Source organism: Triturus cristatus, chromosome 3_1, assembly GCF_964204655.1.
Source record: "Triturus cristatus chromosome 3_1, aTriCri1.1, whole genome shotgun sequence".
Taxonomy (NCBI): Eukaryota; Metazoa; Chordata; class Amphibia; order Caudata; family Salamandridae; genus Triturus; species Triturus cristatus.
This window is the reverse complement of record NC_140583.1, coordinates 15294808-15315387: the sequence shown is the minus strand read 5'-3', so window position 1 is coordinate 15315387 and position 20580 is coordinate 15294808. Positions and strand designations below refer to the sequence as shown.

Here is a 20580-nt window from a genome sequence, read left to right as displayed (position 1 = left end):
AGTCAGACTTCACGACCCCGGCAGCCGAGGAAAGGCCCTAGACTGGATCTGCTCATTCCTCACAGGCAGAGCACAGAGAGTCAGACTTCACGACCCCGGCATCCGAGGAAAGGCCCTAGACTGGATATGCTCATTCCTCACAGGCAGAGCACTGAGAGTCAGACTTCACGACCCCGGCATCCGAGGAAAGGCCCTAGACTGGATATGCTCCTTCCTCACAGGCAGAGCACAGAGAGTCAGACTTCACGACCCCGGCATCCGAGGAAAGGCCCTAGACTGGATATGCTCCTTCCTCACAGGCAGAGCACAGAGAGTCAGACTTCACGACCCCGGCATCCGAGGAAAGGCCCTAGACTGGATATGCTCCTTCCTCACAGGCAGAGCACAGAGAGTCAGACTTCACGACCCCGGCATCCGAGGAAAGGCCCTAGACTGGATCTGCTCATTCCTCACAGGCAGAGCACAGAGAGTCAGACTTCACGACCCCGGCATCCGAGGAAAGGCCCTAGACTGGATATGCTCATTCCTCACAGGCAGAGCACAGAGAGTCAGACTTCACGACCCCGGCATCCGAGGAGAGGCCCTAGACTGGATATGCTCCTTCCTCACAGGCAGAGCACAGAGAGTCAGACTCCACGACCCCGGCATCCGAGGAGAGGCCCTAGACTGGATATGCTCCTTCCTCACAGGCAGAGCACAGAGAGTCAGACTTCACGACCCCGGCATCCGAGGAGAGGCCCTAGACTGGATATGCTCCTTCCTCACAGGCAGAGCACAGAGAGTCAGACTCCACGACCCCGGCATCCGAGGAGAGGCCCTAGACTGGATCTGCTCATTCCTCACAGGCAGAGCACAGAGAGTCAGACTCCACGACCCCGGCATCCGAGGAGAGGCCCTAGACTGGATCTGCTCATTCCTCACAGGCAGAGCACAGAGAGTCAGACTTCACGACCCCGGCATCCGAGGAAAGGCCCTAGACTGGATATGCTCATTCCTCACAGGCAGAGCACAGAGAGTCAGACTCCATGACACCGGCATCCGAGGAAAGGCCCTAGACTGGATATGCTCATTCCTCACAGGCAGAGCACAGAGAGTCAGACTTCACGACCCCGGCATCCGAGGAGAGGCCCTAGACTGGATATGCTCCTTCCTCACAGGCAGAGCACAGAGAGTCAGACTCCACGACCCCGGCATCCGAGGAGAGGCCCTAGACTGGATATGCTCCTTCCTCACAGGCAGAGCACAGAGAGTCAGACTTCACGACCCCGGCATCCGAGGAGAGGCCCTAGACTGGATATGCTCCTTCCTCACAGGCAGAGCACAGAGAGTCAGACTCCACGACCCCGGCATCCGAGGAGAGGCCCTAGACTGGATCTGCTCATTCCTCACAGGCAGAGCACAGAGAGTCAGACTCCACGACCCCGGCAACCGAGGAGAGGCCCTAGACTGGATATGCTCCTTCCTCACAGGCAGAGCACAGAGAGTCAGACTTCACGACCCCGGCATCCGAGGAGAGGCCCTAGACTGGATATGCTCCTTCCTCACAGGCAGAGCACAGAGAGTCAGACTCCACGACCCCGGCATCCGAGGAGAGGCCCTAGACTGGATCTGCTCATTCCTCACAGGCAGAGCACAGAGAGTCAGACTCCACGACCCCGGCATCCGAGGAGAGGCCCTAGACTGGATCTGCTCATTCCTCACAGGCAGAGCACAGAGAGTCAGACTTCACGACCCCGGCATCCGAGGAAAGGCCCTAGACTGGATATGCTCATTCCTCACAGGCAGAGCACAGAGAGTCAGACTTCACGACCCCGGCATCCGAGGAGAGGCCCTAGACTGGATATGCTCCTTCCTCACAGGCAGAGCACAGAGAGTCAGACTCCACGACCCCGGCATCCGAGGAGAGGCCCTAGACTGGATATGCTCCTTCCTCACAGGCAGAGCACAGAGAGTCAGACTTCACGACCCCGGCATCCGAGGAGAGGCCCTAGACTGGATATGCTCCTTCCTCACAGGCAGAGCACAGAGAGTCAGACTCCACGACCCCGGCATCCGAGGAGAGGCCCTAGACTGGATCTGCTCATTCCTCACAGGCAGAGCACAGAGAGTCAGACTCCACGACCCCGGCATCCGAGGAAAGGCCCTAGACTGGATATGCTCATTCCTCACAGGCAGAGCACAGAGAGTCCGACTTCACGACCCCGGCATCCGAGGAGAGGCCCTAGACTGGATCTGCTCATTCCTCACAGGCAGAGCACAGAGAGTCAGACTCCACGACCCCGGCATCCGAGGAGAGGCCCTAGACTGGATCTGCTCCTTCCTCACAGGCAGAGCACAGAGAGTCAGACTTCACGACCCCGGCATCCGAGGAAAGGCCCTAGACTGGATCTGCTCATTCCTCACAGACAGAGCACAGAGAGTCAGACTTCCTCCCTACCTCTCAGAACCGACAGAGACCAAGGGGTCAGATGTACGATGCTTTTTGCATGTTCAAAAGGGTTTGCAAACCCGTTTGCGCATGCAAAAACCAATAGGGGTATGTACCATTCCAAACTAGCGAGTCACAATTTATTTGCGACTCGCTATTTTGGAATTGTGAGTTGCTATTAGGAAGGGCGTTCCCTTCCTAATAGCGAGCGCACCCCATGTACAAATGTTTTGCGACCGCAATTGCGGTTGCAAAACACTAGCAAATTACCACCCTCTTCAAGAGGGTGGTAATCGGGTCGCAAAAGGGTAGGGGTCCCAAGGGGATCCCTTCCCCGTTGCAAATGCAGGGGAAAATATTTTTCACTGCCTTCCCTTAAAAAATGAAACGAAAACGTTAAATTTTTTAATTTTTTAAAATGCATCCAGTTTTCCTTTAAGGGAAATGGGCTGCATTTAGGTTAAAAAGCTGCTTTATTAAAAAGGAGTCACAGACATGGTGATCTGCTGATCCCAGCAGGCCACCATCCATGGGAGCGCTGGCATTCCCAATGGGCGTGCAAATTGCGAGAGGCTCATTAATATTAATGAGCCTCGCAATTTGGGACCCCATTGGGAATCTCAAAACAATGTAATAACACTGTTGTACATGCATAATAGCACCTCGCAAATTGCGAGTCGCAAAAGACTTGCAATTTGCGAGGCGCTATTTTTGCGCATCGTACATCTGGCCCCTTATGTGGAGTAACCCAGGGATCCTCCCTCAGCCCACCTTTTTCAACATCTACATGGCCCCCCTCGCAACCATCGTCAGAAACCACAAGCTCCACATCATCTCCCATGTCGATGACACCCAGCTCATCCTTTCCCTCACCAAGGAACCCAACATCACCAGGCACAACTGCCAAGAAGGGATGAAAGCAGTCACCACCTGGATGAATAAAAACTGCCTGAAACTCAACTTAGAGACAACAGAAGTCCTCATTCTTGGCTCCACCCTCTCAGCTTGGGGCAACATCTAATGGCCCCCCCGCACTAGGAAACCCACCCAACCCAACAGACCATGCAGGTAAGCTTGGCATCATACTGGACTAATCGCTCACTATGAATTACAAGATCATTGCAGTATCCTGGGCCTGCTTCGACAAACTCTGCATACTCCGAAAAACATTCAAATGGATCCCCTCCGAATCCCAAAAAATTGTGACACGCGCCCTCATCACCAGCAGACTGGACTACGGCAACGCCCTCTATGCCGCAATCAAAAAACCTCAGCAAGCTCCAGACCATCCAGAACGCCGCAGCCAGACTAATCCTCAACATCCCCCGGCACAACCACATCACCCAACACCTCCGCAATCTACACTGGCTCCTCATCGAAAGAAGAGTTTGAGCTGCTCACACATGCATACAAGGCCCTCCACAACATTGTACCAGAATACCTCAACAACCGTCTCTCCTTCCACGCCCCCAAGAGAAACCTCAGATCAGCTGACCTCTCCTTGGCCACCATCCCATGCTTCTACAGGAACAGAGCAGGTGGAAGGTCCTCTCCTACCTCGCAGCCAACACCTGGAACAACCTCCCCCTCCACCTCCGGCAAAGCCCTACACTGCGCCAGTTCAGGAATGACCTGAAGACCTGGCTCTTCAGATGACCCCAACGGAGCTGCACCACGGTGCCGTGAGACCCTAATGCGTGAGTATTGCGCTTTACAAACCCTGATTGAGTGATTGATTGATTAAAACAAACAAAGATGTCAACTGAAGATTTGTCACTTTGTAAATTCACACTGAGGGTTGGACATGTTTGACATTCACACTGGAGGCTGGACACTTTAGGCATTCACACTGAGGGTTGGACATGTTTGACATTCACGCTGGAGGCTGGACACTTTAGGCATTCACACTGAGGGTTGGACACTTGGAGGTTCACACTGAGGATTGGACACTTTGAAGATTCACACTGGAGGTTGGAAAAAATAGACATTCCCACTGGAGGTTGGACACTTTAGACATTCAAACTGAGAGTTAGGCACTTTGTAGATTCACACAGAGGGTTGGACACTTTAGAAATTCACACTGAGATTGGACACTTTAGACATTCACACTGAGGGTTGGACACTTTGGAGATTCACACTGGAGGTTGGACAAAATAGACATTCCCACTGGAGGTTGGACACTTCAGATATTCAAACTGAGAGTTAGGCACTTTGTAGATTCACACAGAGGGTTGGACACTTTAGAAATTCACACTGAGATTGGACACTTTAGACATTCACACTGAGGGTTGGGCACTTTAAAAAGTCACACTGAAGTTTGGACACTTCAGACATTTACACTGAAGGTTGGGCACTTTGGGGATTCACACTGAAGTTGGACACTTTGGAGATTCACATTGAGGGCTTAACACCTTGGAGATTCACACTGAGGGTTAGACACTTTGGAGATTCACACTGAGGATTAGTCACTTTGGAGAGTCAGACTGGGGATTGGACACTTTGGAGATTCACACTGACGATTGGACACCTTGGAGATTCACACTGATGTTTGTACATCTTGGAGATACACACAGAGGATTGGATACCCTTGAGATTGACACAGAGGGTTGGACACCTTGGAGATTCACACGGGGGGTTGGACACCTTGGATATTCACACCTAGGGTTGGACACCTTGGAGATTCACACAGAGGGTTGGACACTTTGGATATTCACACTGAGGATTGGTCACTTTGGAGAGTCAGACTGGGGATTGGACACTTTGGAGATTCACACTGACGACTGAACACCGTGGAGATTCACACTGATGGTTGTACATCTTGGAGATACACACAGAGGATTGGATACCCTTGAGATTGACACAGAGGGTTGGACACCTTGGAGATTCACACGGGGGGTTGGACACCTTGGAGATTCACACGGAGGGTTAGACACCTTGGAGATTCACACTGGAGGTTGGATGCTTCGGAGATTCACATTGAGGGTTGGGCACTTCAGTCGCACTGTAGGATTGACATTTAGAAAAACACCCTATAAAGGCAGTGTCACTGTACAGGGGACTTTCAAGCCCAAAGGCAGGCATTGCTCACGATATATACAACTATCTCTGATGTGTGTCGACCTACTTTGACACATCTCTGTATCTCAATGTTTGGTGATAAAATATTTTCCTGCAATACTAATGTATCTGGAATGTCTACTAGCACCAGATCGCAAAGGTAAAAAGCAAAATGTTTAGTGAAATCTACAAAAAGTCAAAAATTATGTAGCAAATAAATCTATAGCCACCAACTCGCATGAATCTCCAACCCCCAACACTGCCCATTGTTTGATTAACAATTTATTCAAGATAGATAAAGCGTAAACATAGTAATTCTACTCAGTGTCCATTGTTTGCTGCACTATGAAGAAAAACGCTTTTTCATACTAACTGCCCAATTCCTAAGATATATAGAAAAGTGGACATAGTGGGCACCAAGCATAATATGGTCCTACATTGCAATGGACCATTGGCCAGGATCGGAAGATATCTAGCCCCAGCTTTCAAGCCAAAAGACAAGTCTGAGGAGTATGCAAGAGTCTTCCTCCCAGAAAGCACACCAGAGCGGTGCCGCGCTAGCCTCGATTTGCCATGGCCAGTTTGGGAGAGAGGTAGGATCCTAACCAGTGGATGTATTCCACTGTTGCCCAAAGAAAGACAGACGTACATCATGCAGACACATATCAGGCAGAGACATGTGTTCATGCATCAGAAGACAAACTCAAACTACAAATATTTGAGCCCAAAGGACCAAAGAGAACAGCTGTGTCCGTTCTTACCTTGTCTTGGAACAAAGTCAATCTTGATTTCTGTAAAAGCAAAGAGAAAGCACAGTTTGTATCCATGAAGATAACCAGACATTCTTGAGGAGTGACAGTCACTGACTGGCCAACCAATGCCCCCGGATCATCTGTTCATTACAGCATGACACCCACTTGCAGTTTTCCCAAGGAGCACAATATCCGAGGTCTGCAAAAAACTTCCTAATAACCAAAGGGTCTCTCAAAGACCCAGTTGGGTCCCTGGGGTCAATAAAACTCAGCTATCTCCCAGGAGCATATCACAGACACACTGATCTTCCAGGGAGGCACTAACTCATTCATTGATGTTTAACAGGCCACTCAATGACTCTGACCAACTGGTGTCCCAGGGCTCACACAAGGATCATCTGGTGGCCCCAGGGTCACACAAGGAACGGCTGGTGTCCCTGGGGTCAAACAAGGACCAGATGGTGTCCCAGGGGTCACACAAGGAACGGTTGGTGTCCCAGGGGTCAAACAAGGACCAGCTGGTGTCCCAGGGGTCACACAAAAACTCACTGATGTCTCAAAGGTTACCAAGGCTGTGTTATGGGCCAGACAATGGCTCATTGATGTCCAAGGAGTCAGTCATACCATGACCCTTGGATATGCACGAGGCCATACAATGACCTGTTTGTATCCAAGGGGCCATAATATGACCTGCTGATGTCCCAGGTGTAACTTAATGGCCCACTTAATCTTGTGGACTCATTGATGAGCTAGAGGTTATACAATGACCTGCTGACATCACAGGGGTTCCCTGATGATGCAACAACATGCCAGGGCCAGGCAATGACCCACTGCTGTGCAATGACCCACTGATGTGCAATGACTCATGCAATGACCCACTGGTGTGCAATGGCACACTGGTTTGCAATGACCCACTGGTGTGCAATGACCCATGCAATGACCCACTGATGTGCAATGACCCACTGATGTGAAATGACCCATGCAATGACCCACTGGTGACCCTGGGAGTCCCTTAATCACCACAAATTCCCTTATTGATCTATAGGAGATCATACAATGACCCACTGATGTGCAATGACACATGCAATGACTCACTGATATGCAATGACCCATGAAATGACACACTAGTGTGTATCACCCATGCAATGATCCGCTTATGTGCAATGACCCACTGGTTTGCAATGACCCACTGATGTGTAATGACCCATGCAATGACCCACTGCTGTGCAATGACCCACTGATGTACAATGGCCCATGCAATGACCCACTGATGTGCAATGGCCCACTGAGGTGCAATGACCCACTCATGTGCAATGACTCACTGATGTGCAATGACCAATGTAATGACTCACTGATGTGCAATGACCCATGCAATGACTCACTGATGTGCAATGACCAATGTAATGACTCACTGATGTGCAATGACTCACTGATGTGCAATGACCCATGAAATGACACACTAGTGTGCATCACCCATGCAATGATCCGTTCATGTGCAATGACCCACTGATGTGCAATGACCAATGCAATGACTCACTGATGTGCAATGACCCACTGATGTGCAATGACCCATGCAATGACCCACTGATGTGCAATGACCCACTGATGTGCAATGACACACTAGTGTGCATCACCCATGCAATGACCCACATATGTGCAATGACCCACTGGTGTGCAATGAACTACTGATGTGCAATGCTCCATGTAATTACCCTCTGGTGTGCAATGACCCATGTAATGACCCACGGATATGCAGTGACCCACTGATGTGCAATTACCCACTGGTGACCCCAGGGGTCCCTTATTCACCACAAATTCCCTGATTGATGTATAAGAGATCATACAATGGCCCACTGATGTGCAATGACCCACATGACCCACTGATGTGCACTGACCCATGCAGTGACCCACTGATGTGCAGTGACCCATGCAGTGACCCACTGATGTTCAATGACCCATGTAATGACCCACCGATGTGAAATGACCCATGCAATGACTCACTGATGTGAAATGACCCATGAAATGACCCACTGATAAGAAATGACCCATGCAATGACCCACCGATGTGAAATGACCCATGAAATGACCCACTGATAAGAAATGACCCATGCAATGACCCACCGATGTGAAATGACCCATGAAATGACCCACTGATAAGAAATGACCCATGCAATGACCCACCGATGTGAAATGACCCATGAAATGACCCACTGATAAGAAATGACCCATGCAATGACCCACCAATGTGAAATGACCCAAGAAATGACTCACTGATAAGAAATGACCCATGCAATGACCCACTGATATGCAATGACCCATGATATGACTCATTAATGTGCAATAACCCATGCAGTGACCCACTGATGTGCAATGACCCACTGGTGACGCAGTGGGTCCCTAATTACCACAAATTCCCTGATTGATCTATAAGAGACCATGCAGTGACCCACTGATGTACCAGGGGATCCCTAAAGATCCTCAGGGGTCATACAATGATCTATTCATGTGCCAGCAGTCACCCAATGACCAGCTAATTATCCAAGGGTCATTACTTGGCCATAACCCCTTATCATCCCAAGGGTCACCCAATGAGTCATTAATGTGTCAGGGGATACCCTAGGGGGGGTCACACAGTTACCGACGGATGTTCCTGGAGTCATATGATGACTTACTAATGTGTCAGGGGATGCCCTCGGGGGTCACTTAGTGACTGACTGATGTTCCTAGGGTTCACCCAATGACTCATTGATGTGTCAGGGGATGCCCTAGGGGGTCACATAGTGACCGACTGATGTTCCTGGGGGTCATTCAATGGCCCATTTATCTTCAATGAAAATTTAATTGAAGACTTACCTAAAAACTTGAGTTTGGCAGAAAGGTTGAAGGCAAATCCATCGGGGATGAAGGAGTAATCGCCCTCATCTTCAGCTACCACATTGTCAATTGTTAGCTTGTGGGTCCTAGAATCACAGAAACGAGAGAGGCGTGAGAGGTCAGATGGAGCTCGTAACCGTGTATCAGCCTTTTCCTTCCTCTAGGCGTGGGACCAGAGGGATTGAAAGAAGTAGACACTGACGGTCTGGTTCACAAAGGTACATTTGCACCTGTAGATTTACTCACTTGGAAATCTATTACAGCACCTAGGTGTCAATCTACTCTTTTTTTGCTATTCACCATTTCCAAGTGTAAATTTACACCCCAGTGTAACATGTCTTTTTACCTCCTACTGGAGTCTTTTGCAACAAGATATACCAGTGTAAAATTACTAATAGTAACTTTTCACCATGGCTAAGGACTAGGGCAAAGAAATTACGTTTATTATTCTTTTTAAAAAATTATAAAAAAACATGTAGAATAAAATATAAATGTAGAATCATTTACAATATTTATCTATCATAAACATAGAAGTATTAAAATAAATCCTTACAGCATATTAACTCACCAAATTAAACGTGCAGTAATAATTAAATAATTAAAATAAATGTACTTAATGTATAAATATATTAATTAAATGATAAAATAATTCCCACCCACCATAACATTTTTATTTTAATTTACATTTTGTTGAAATATATGTGTCTAGTTAATTTAAATTATTACCTTTTATCAACACACAATTGAAAATGTAATTTAATGTAATTTTTATATTGAGTTATTATTAAAATAAAAAATAATAAAATAATGATTTAATCAACATATTAAAAAAAATAAACAATATATATATATATATATCAAAATATTAAAAAATAAACTATATTTGTATATATATATTTGTAGATATATATATATGTGTTTGTGTATATATATTTAAATTTCTTTTTTTTGGTGGGGAGGTATTTGTAGTAGCCTGACCCTTCCTACACTCCTCATTACTTTTCCGTAAATCCTTCCCATTTTTTAGTTGGTATTTCCCATTTTCTAGCCACTCCCCGTTGTCACATCCACATTTACTACTACAACGTAGACGTGCGTGTCTGGGGATCTCCACCACCCTGGCGAAATATCTGTAGCAATCCACCAGAAATCTGAGATGTAAGGATCAATTCCTGATCTGCTCACGTCGTGTTTGCGCAGTCAGACAAGGTGGTCGATCCTTATCTCACCCGGGTCCTTTTCATTGGAGCAGGCTTCCCCCTCACATTCGCATTTACTCTGATTTTGTCTGCTTCAGAAGAAACCTAAACAGTGGCTTTTTCAACCACATTTCTTTTTTTCCTTTCTCATCTTGGGACTGTGCTTTAGCTCTGAGATACCCCTACGGGGTGATTCGTTGCGCTATATTAAGTTTGGATAACATAACATAACAAAAGACAGGTGAGGTGGAGGCAGTGCTCTCCACCCGTAGGTTGGTGAGTTGCACTACTGTAGAGTTGCTTCACTTACTACACACTGCAGTTTGGTATTAGGGCCCAGAGTCTTTATGGCTCTGGTGAGAGGGTGGCACCTGTGCAGCATAGCATCTCCACATACATTTTTAAAATGAAAGCAAGCTTAAATTATAAGGACCGTTGCTGTATATGTGATAAAAATGTTTAAATATAAGTGACAAATAAGACACTCCAGGCGAAAAAGATAAGTACAAAGATCTTGTAACAAGACATAGTTGGGTGGGACTGAAAAGACGTGGCCAGGTGGGACTAAGTTGACATGTTCGGGTGGGACTAAGTTGAGATAGTCAAATGGGACTGAGTTGACAATTTTGGGTGGGACTGAGTTGACATGGTCGGGTGGGACTGAGTTAACATGTTCAGGTGGGACTAAGTTGACATGGACGGGTGGGACTGAGTTGACATGGTTGGGTGGGACTGAGCTGACATGGTTGGGTAGGATGGAGTTGGCATGTTCGGGTGGGATAGAGTTGGCATGGTTGGATGGGACTGAGTTGACATGGTCAAGTAGGAATTAATTCAACGGGTCAGATGGGACTGAGTTGACAAGTTCGGATGGGACTGAGTTGATATGGTCGGGTGGGACTAAGATGACATGGTTGGGTGGGATAGAGTTGACATAGTCAGGTGTGATGGAGTTGACATGGTCAGAAGGGATAGAGTTGGCATGGTAGGTGGAACTGATTGAACACAGTCGGTGGGACTTAGTTGACATGGTTGGGTAGGACTGAGTTGACATGGTTGGGTGGGACTGAGATGACATGTTTGGGTGGGACAGAGTTGACATGGTTGGGCGGGACTGAGTTGACATGTTTACGTGGGACTGAGATGACATGGTTGGGTGGGACTGAGATGACATGGTTGGGTGGGACAGAGTTGACATGGCCGGGTAGGAATGAGTTGAACAGGTCGGGTGGGACTGATTTGACATGTTCACGTAGGACTGAGATTACATGGTTGGGTGGGACAGAGTTGACATGGTTGGGTGGGACTGAGTTGACATGGCTGGGTAGGAATGATTTGAACAGGTCAGGTGGTACTGAGATGACATGGTCAGGTGGGAATGCACACATGTGTATCATGGTCAGGCGCACATGGTCTAAGGATCTAAGGCTGCGGGTTTTATGCTCTCTGGGGAGCCAATAGAACTCCAGATACCAGGTTCAGAGAGAGCCTGAAAGGCCGTTATCCTGATGTGAAGGTGAAATGTCACAGGCACCCGGTCCGCATGGCACAAGGGAGGACTAGGCATGGGTATGCTGCCAAAATATTGTCTGGCTGAAATATTGTGTCCTATCTATTGTTTACAAAAATGTCACCAAACGGGAATTAATGGTAACTGAAAATCTACCCCTAAAGTGGCAGTACTTGTCTGAAATACAACCTAAACGAGCCCTTGAAGCGAAATGCTCATGCCAGCATTCGAGTTCCTGGTTTCCATCTAGTTAGCACCTATGCACTGAGCACCAGGAAAGCAATGCAAACGGAGGGTGTGTTTCTTCCAGGTTTACACCCGTCATGGAGAACAGGCTGGTATGTGATACACCGTCCCCAGCCCTGCCTGCCTTTGAAGGTCCTGGCTTCATAGAAAATCCTCCAGTGCTTCTTGGTTTGTCTGTCTGTCTGTCTGTCATGTCCTCCATATAAGACGTGTTGAAGTGTCTGTGGGGTCTTCCTGGACTCAACCCCCATTCATCCTTGATGCCCACAAGAGATGCCCGCAGGCACACAGCTCAGAACTCACTGATGCTCATTTCAGGTATCGGTAGGGTCATTGGGCAAACACTACAATCTGGGGCTGCACGTGCCCCAGGCACGCTCGTCCAGGCTTGCACACAGCACACATTGGCACAGCTCAAACATATTCGTTCATAAGCCTTGGGGGGTGGGTTTCGTGGGGGGGTAGACCCAGCCCCTTTAAAGTATGTGAGAAACGTGTAGTGTTGCCAATTTGCAGCACCGTGAATAAGATTCTATTCCCCCCTATTTTCATTATGCATTGGTTTCACCCTGCACAGAACACTGCATCTAAGAAAGGGGTGGTTTCACTTGTTGTTTCAGCCAGCGAGTGTATCTGTGTTCTTGTCTTTCTTAACTCCTGAGCGACAAAATGTTTTTAGGCCCATACACAACATTGGCGACGAGGACAGGACAATTGTCCCCACACCGCTGCTCTAAACACAGGGACTGATTCACAAACTACACTTTTGAGTAAGTGAACTATTTTTCCGTAATCACCAATTGCACTTTTGTAGTAACTTAGGGTCTGATTCACAAAAGTAAACATCAAGTTTTGTGTACGTTTACATTTTTTGGGTATTCATGAAGCTCGATTTAATAGTAACTTTACGACTGAAGAGATTGCGTAGTCGGAGAGGAGAACTCCGTACATAAAAAGATAGGCCCCAGATAGGACTCTCCTATTTTTAATGTTCAGAATTTTCTGCCGGACTGCGGATTCTCTGGGGTTGTAAAGTTACAATTAATCGAGGTTTGTCAATACTGAAAAAGAGTAAACTTACGCAAAAGTGTACATGTGTGGTAAGTCTAGTACTACACTTGGACAACTACTGGTACTGCAACATCCTTCCATAGAACATAAGGAAGGAAGGGACTTAAAATAAAAACCCATAGGATTAAATAATAAATATGTACCACTTTAATATATTTTTAACACTAATTTACATTTATTTATATGTTTAACTATTTAAATAATGTAACATATTTCCTATGGGGTTTTATTTATAGTTTGTCTACTTGAGGTGGTGGTCTTCGAAATGGACAGTGTTCTGGCTAGGGGGCTTTTAAAATGGACACAGTTGTGTAAATGAATATCGACATCTAAAACCCTACTCTAGGTAGGGGTCCCCCAAACTGGACTCTAGATAGATGTGACGGTTTAGGTGCATTTTATGGTATAGTTGTGCGACCTTAATGTGAAATACACTCACAAAAACTGTCTTGGGTCCAGTAAGGCTCGTTTGCAAAACCTTTTGCTCAACATAGGGTGGCTGTGGTTTCAAGCAGCCAGGCTCAACCAAAGGAACTAGTATAAAGCTTTTAACAGAAACTAACAAAATAAGAAAGTCACAAAACTAGAATATATTTGTATGCATTTTAGAGACTAAGAAGAACAAAATCCGCCAGAGGGTTCCGGAGATATAGATTTGGAACGAAAATGTAAATATTAGTTAAACCACAAACAAGCATTGGTAACCGCAAAGTTTGCAAACTTTTGAAAAGTTTGTAAGGGTTGAGTTACACTATTCCGTCCCGACTAGGGTGACCAAATCTGACAGGGAGAAGGTTTGGGGGGAGGGGGTCCATATGGTGTAACTGTATAGGTACCTGGCCACCAAAGTGTTCTCTAGTCCAGTTCTGAACTTTACAGCGTGACCCAATGGTCGGTCCCTTTTGGGTGACCAATATGGACTCAGACAACAATTCCAGGTCCAAAATCGAGGATTGGTTTCATAGGACGCTCAGTGGCGATTCCTCAATATTGGCTACTGACTTGCTGAGTTGGGCTACTTCAGCTTTAATGGCCCTGGTGCTGGTTAAAGGGGGTCAGCCGAATGACCCTTGGAGTCATTTCCTTAGTCTGGGGTTTGGTAGCGATCTTTTCTCAACCAGCAGTCATAGGCACAGTCCTATCTTCGTTAGCCCAAAGTGCGGCAGGTGCAGTCCTGCAGATGGTGCAGCCTCTCTTTTCCAGGTGCAGGGTTCAGCAGGGCAGTCCTTTCTTGATCCTTTCTCCAGTTCCGTCATGATCTGATGTTCAGAGTGCCAGGGGTGCCATATTTATGCCCAGAAAGTACCCTGGGGGAATTATGCAGTCACTAGTCAATGGGCTACCAGGATCTCTCCTGTCCTATGAGGACTTCTGGCTATGTGTGGCATCTAGGAATCCCAGAGTGCACTATTCTGCCCACTTTCAAGATGTCTGAACCTTCCTTGGGTGTTAGGAGCTTGATAGCCCACCCTAGAGATGTGGCCACCTGTAGGCTACATGCCCTTGGGAAAACCAGTTTGCAGTGAAGCAGAGTTTTTTCGGCACTCACACAGGCAGCGGTAAGTTGGCGAGCAAGGAAAATCCTACTCCAGACAACCTCCCGGCGAGAATTTAAAATGAGGGCGGTGCCGGGTGGTCGCTACCGCTCACATTCAGACACCTTCTGTTCGCGACGAGGAAGCTGCCACTCGAGTGGAACATCTACTCGAGCGGCAAAAGAAGCCGCGCCCTCTTGCGCTGTGCGTAGTGCCATTCGTGCTGATTTAACTGCGTGGGACAAACACCTGGCACTACAAATCAGCGCAAACAGCACAATGTAACATGCCGCGCCGCTTGCGGAACTCCACGTAGTGCGGCCGAGTTTTTTGGTCACTTCGAGGAATTCCGAGTAGCAATTTGGAAGCTTTGTTGTTAGGATATATAAAAAAAAATATGTTCCACCTAAAAATATACAGATCCCGGCTTTAGTCCTCAATAGGCATCCTTAGGGGAGACTTAAATATATTGTTAAGGGCAGTGCGGCCCTTGCCAATGGTTTAGATGGCAAAGTCGAACCAGCAGTTTAAAAAACTGCTGTTCCAGTCTGCATGAAGTTAGAGAGCAAGGCACACAATAATACAGTTCTAAAACGACAGTAAATAGCGCAATATACAATGGGCCCCAGGGGCGGACCAAACCATATATTAAGAAAGTGGTATAAGAACAACGACTTGACTAGACATAGTGCCTGGAGCACGTACAATCGCTCGGACCCCAAGGAACCACCCAAGGTAGTGACACAGGGGACCCACGGGGGACGCGTGCAGTGTGAGAACACAGACGCGAGACCCGTACTATTCTATGGGAAAGTCGCGGTTGGAATTTTAGAAGTTAAGGACACTTAGAAGAGGACTTTGAGCAAACCCCTTTAGACTTAGGCAGTTCTACGGCCAGCACCCACGGGAGTACTGGAGTACTTGAGGTACCTCACCCAGGGAAGCCGGGTGCATAGGTGTCAAATGGTGTCGGGAATCGTCATTGATTTTAATGGCGATCTGCTGCAAAGTACTGCTGCCGGGAAGGAGAAAAGTGTCGGGTGTGATCCAAGCCTGGATCAAAGATCAGAAGAACCTGAAAACAGAGGGTACAGAGTATGGATCACTTGCCAGTGACCAGGGGCACGATAGACGAATGCCCACCAATGTCGGGTGTTTCAGGTGCTGTAGGAGAGTAGGATCTGCACCTTATGTTGCCCCACTTTTTTTCTGATGTTTGCACTGGTTTCTGGCTATAGTGTGGCTGGGACCCTGCTACTCAGGGCCCCAGCCTCTCTGTTCTCTCTAAATAACTTGCAGTGCATATTAGGTGCAATAGTGATTGGATACTGTGGTACCTTATGAGCCCCTAGTATATGGTACCTTAGGTACCAAGGGCATAGGTACTTCACAGGCCTACCAGGGGCTGAAGCATGTATTATGCCACCCCTGGGAAGCAGACTAAATCTGACACCACAGGCCTGCAAATGCAGCCTGGGTGAGGTAGTGTTAGCACTCCTCACTGAGATATAGGTTCACTATATCTCTCCCTGCACACACATTTAAATCTATCAGTCACCTCTAAGGCAGGCCCAATCAATCCTGAGCGCAGGGTGCTTGGTTTCCATGTGAGGGGGTGCCTCTGCCTGAGCAGGGCTCCTCTGCAGCTCTCAGAGTCTATTCTCTGGGGCTGTTTGTGAATGCGGTCAAACCATATACTCTTAAGTGCATCATAACCTCGCTGTAAATGCTAACTCTGGGATGGCTGCATCAAAACATGTCGTGTTTGGTGTCAAACGCTTTGGAATCATACCCCCACACCAGTAACTGGTGTGGGAGTATGATCCCACCCTTCTAGAGGGATAGACATGTACCCACTGTGGAAACACGGTAGAATCCTGAAGAGCCCTAGCATCACAAAATGGATGCCACCAGTCACAGACACTGGGCTGCCCTCCTGCTGATAACCGAAACTCACAGTGGAGGAGGCCCAACAATAGGCATCCTGACACAGGGAGGAGTGGTCACCTCCCATACAGGGTTTAGTGTACTGGGGCTGGGTGGGTGCACTCCTAGAGTGCTTTGAAGTCCTGCTCTGGGGTAGCAGTAGGCTCCTCTGTGCATACACCAGTCCAAACCGGCTCAGGGGTTACCTGCCCCTGCTCTGGCATGAAACTGGACAAAAGGAAGTGGGTGTAGCCACCCACTCCCCTGACCCTCCCATAGGTGGGGTCATAGAGCTAGTCCCTCCTTTCCTTTCAGTATAAGTTAGGGAACCCTTGCCATTGCAAACTAGATATCCCTGGACGATGCTCTGAAGAAGAATCCTGGACCTTCAACGTTCCACTACCTCTGGAAGACTGAAGAATCTCCCTTGGAGTCAAGGAGTGACTCCACTCCTTGGCAGGCATCAAACTTTGCAAACAACGGTCGCAAACTTGACTGCTCCCGCTGGAGTTCGAAGTCCCTGCATCCCAGGAAGAAAATTTCCTGACTTCTCCAAGGCCATTGTGAGTCCCCAGTGATGCTGAGGCAAGTGGACCCCACGAGTGACGAGGAACCGCAATCCCTGGGTACCTTGCACTATTTTCGAGTGCAACCCCTTCACGATGTTCTACGAACTTGTGCTTTGGACCACGTGTGGTCCAAGCCTCCAGCAGGATTTCTACTGAAGATCAGAGCCCTACCCCGCCCCGAGTGACCGTGGGCCCCTGTTGAGTGAATCCTCCTGAGGCGTCTTCACAATCCCTTGCCGGTTGGCTTGTGGGTCCCCAGAAGACTTTTCTACAATTCCAAAGGGCTCCCCTGGTTGCTCCAGGCCTGCCCTGACTTACCCTCACTGGGTGAGTCCCTCAGACCTTGCTGGTCTGCACCGCTGACTTTTTACACTTTCCACGAGACTTGCTGCTGCCAAGGCTTGTTGTCTCCAATCTGGTCGCCGTTACCGCAGTAAGCTGCAGACTTTGTGGGACATGCAGAATCCAGCTCCTGGTTGTCGTCGACGCCTCCTGCACCTCGTGGCTGAAGAGTCAAGACATCCATGGATCACCTGAAATCACCCGACGACTGTGGGCATCTATCTTCCTTGCCCCGGGTCACTGCCAAGTGACTTTGAACACTGTCCCCTCTGCTTTCAGGTCTTCTTTCTTCTGAATCCAGCCTTGGATTCCACCGGACACTTCTCCTGTCTTCACAAGCAGCAAGTCTTCATTGGCTCCCATTGAAAACGACGCCGCGACCTGACACCTATGCACCCGGCTTACGTGGGTGAGGTAACTCCAGTACTACGGTGCTCCTGTGTGTGTTGGCTCTAGAACTACTTACTCTGTAAGTGACTTGCTTGTAGACTCTCCCGAAGTATCCTAAAACTCTAAATTTCCAATCGCAACTTGCTCCATTGAAGTCAATTGGGAACCCGCGGCTGTGTTCTCTCACTGCACGCGTCTCCAGTGGGTCCTTTACTTACCTGCCTTGGGTGGATTAGTGAGGCCCCAGCGCTTCTGAAGGCCCTAGGCCTCCTCCCCTTGCAAGTCATAATCTCTAAGTCTCTTTTTTAGTATATGGTCTGGTACGCCCCTAGGGCCCCAGCCATATTTGTGCTTAACTTGTTGTGAAATGTTGATTTGTGCATATGTCCTTGACTTCTAATCTCATAAAGAGATTAGCAGAGAGTTCTTAGTAATAAATACATATATATTTTATATATATACCTGTGTGGTGTCCTTTCATTTAGTGATTCAAGAGATTATAAGGTAAAACAAGCTGCTTTACATTCATCTAAAGACTTAGCCTGAAGGCTGCTCTCCACAGCTACCACTAGGATAGCTTTCTTTAAAAGGTTGTCTTAAACCTATCTACCAGAAGAGTCAAATTGTAATGGAGCAAGGTGTCCACTTTAACTAGTGAACAGCATATACCAGGCCAACTTCTCACAGGTGCGAAGAGGAGAAGCTTGACTCTGCAGCCACGAGGAGCAGGAGGTGTCGACAACCAGGAGCTGGATTCGAGCTGTCCCACAAAGGATTTCGAGTGCTGCAGTGTCGGTGCTCAGATCGAACCCAACAAGCCTTGGCAACAGCAACCCACGCAGGAAGAGAAAAGATGCTTCTATGTGGACCAGCAAGATCCTGGGGACTCTCCAAGCGATGGAGAGTCAGGGCACGTCTGGAGCAACTAGGTAAGCCCAATTAAGTTAGAGTTGCCTTCACAGGGACCCACCAGTCGACGGACCAGGTATCGCGAAAGCACCTCGAGAGGAATCACACAATACCAGCCCACGGGACACTCGGTGAGTTTAGGCCAGAAATCTTCGGTGAAGACACCGCTCGGGGTGTGGACTACAAGTAGCCCAAAGCACAGCCTCAAGGATTTATGAGAAGTATATGTACTTGCAAATGTGCACGGTGTCCAGGGGTTCCGGTTCCACAGTCCCCACGAGGGCTACGGGTCTCAGCTTTGCTGGGAGCTCGGGTCGGCCTCTGGGAAGTCTGGGAACCCACCTCCTGTGTTGCAAATTCTTCGGAGTACGGCGGGAGATTCGGAGATGCAATCCGGTCAGATGCGTCTTAGGTGCCTGCCTTGCAGGGGAGTAACTCCTTTACTCCATGGGAGATTCTTCAGTCATCTAGCGCCTTGTAGATCGTTGAAGTTCCAGGATTAGGTATCAGACTTTTGTCCAGGTGTATTCTAAAGTCCTGTAGCCAGGGGTTCCTATCTTATACCCAAGGAAAGGGTGGGACAAACGCTAGGGACCCACCAATGGGAGGTTCAGGAAAGAGGGGTGGCTACAACCATTTCCTTTGTCCAGTTTCACGCCAGAGCATGGGCTGGTAGCCCCTGCAACCTGTTTGAGTTGGACTATGCACAGGGACACCAAATGTGCCCCCAGTGCAGACTTCAAAGCACTCTTGGAGTGCACCCACCCAGCCCCAATACACTAAAGCCTGTCTGCGAGGTGGTGAAACCTCCCTGTGACAAGAAACCTATTGTCCAGGCCTCCCCTGCCGGAGTTTTGTCCAGCAGCAGGAGGGCAGACTTGTGTCTGTGGCTGGCAGCATCCATTTTGTGATGCCGGGGTCTGTTTAGCTGGTACTGGGTATACCGGTGCTGTCGTGTCTCTCCCTCTAGAAGGGTGGGCTCATACTCCCACACCAGTTACTGGTGTGGGGATATGATTCCAAGGTGTTTGACACCAAACACGACATGTTTCCATGCAGCCATTCCAAAGTTAGCATTTATCGTTTGGTTATAATGCACTTAAGAGTATATGGTTTGGCTGAATCACAAACAACCCCGGAATAAAGGTTTTGAAGGCTGCAGAGGGGCTCTGCTCATGCATGGGCACCCTCTCACATAAAACCCAGCACCCTGCCTTCAGGATTGTTAAGGCCTGCCATAGGGGTAACTGATAAGTTTATATGTGCAGTGATATTGAGAGATATATTGAACCTATATCTCAGTAACGGGTGCATGCACCACCCTACACAGGCTGCTGTAGCAGTTCTGTTGTTTCATTTTGGATGGCTTCCCAGGGGTGGCATAATACATGCTGCAGCCCCTGAAAGGCCTATGGGGTACCTATGCCCTGGGTACATAGTACACCATATACTAGGGACTTATACGGGTACCCCAGATTCCAATCTGGAGTGTACCTAAAGTACTTGTAATCAGTTTAAAGGGGGAAACAGATAGGCTAAAGTCATTAATAGAAGGATCCCCGCCAAACTAAGTCGAAAACCAGCAAAACACCAGGAAAAAAGTGGGGGCAACCATGCAGTCAGATTCCACCTTCCTACACTTATCATCAGCGCTTAAGTAACATTCCTCCTGTTACGCTACCGGGATCCATCGAAAGAGCTTCCGCAACAGGCGTAGGAGTACAAAACAACTCCCGCAAACTGCATTTACCTGATCCTGCATAGAGAGAGAA

At 48.1% G+C, this 20580-nt stretch overlaps 1 protein-coding gene across 1 annotated transcript in view; it reads right to left on the bottom strand.

Moving 5' to 3' along the window:
- The window catches only part of MYBPC3 (myosin binding protein C3), a 423360-nt gene that overhangs the window by 172104 nt on the left and 230676 nt on the right, over window positions 1–20580 (bottom strand). Inside the window, exons 19-20 of the mRNA XM_085646556.1 lie at window positions 9091–9197; window positions 6247–6276 (exon numbers count right to left, since the gene is read on the bottom strand). Of these exons, the coding sequence (XP_085502682.1) occupies window positions 6247–6276; window positions 9091–9197 (137 nt within the window). The remainder of the gene's footprint in view (window positions 1–6246; window positions 6277–9090; window positions 9198–20580) is intronic.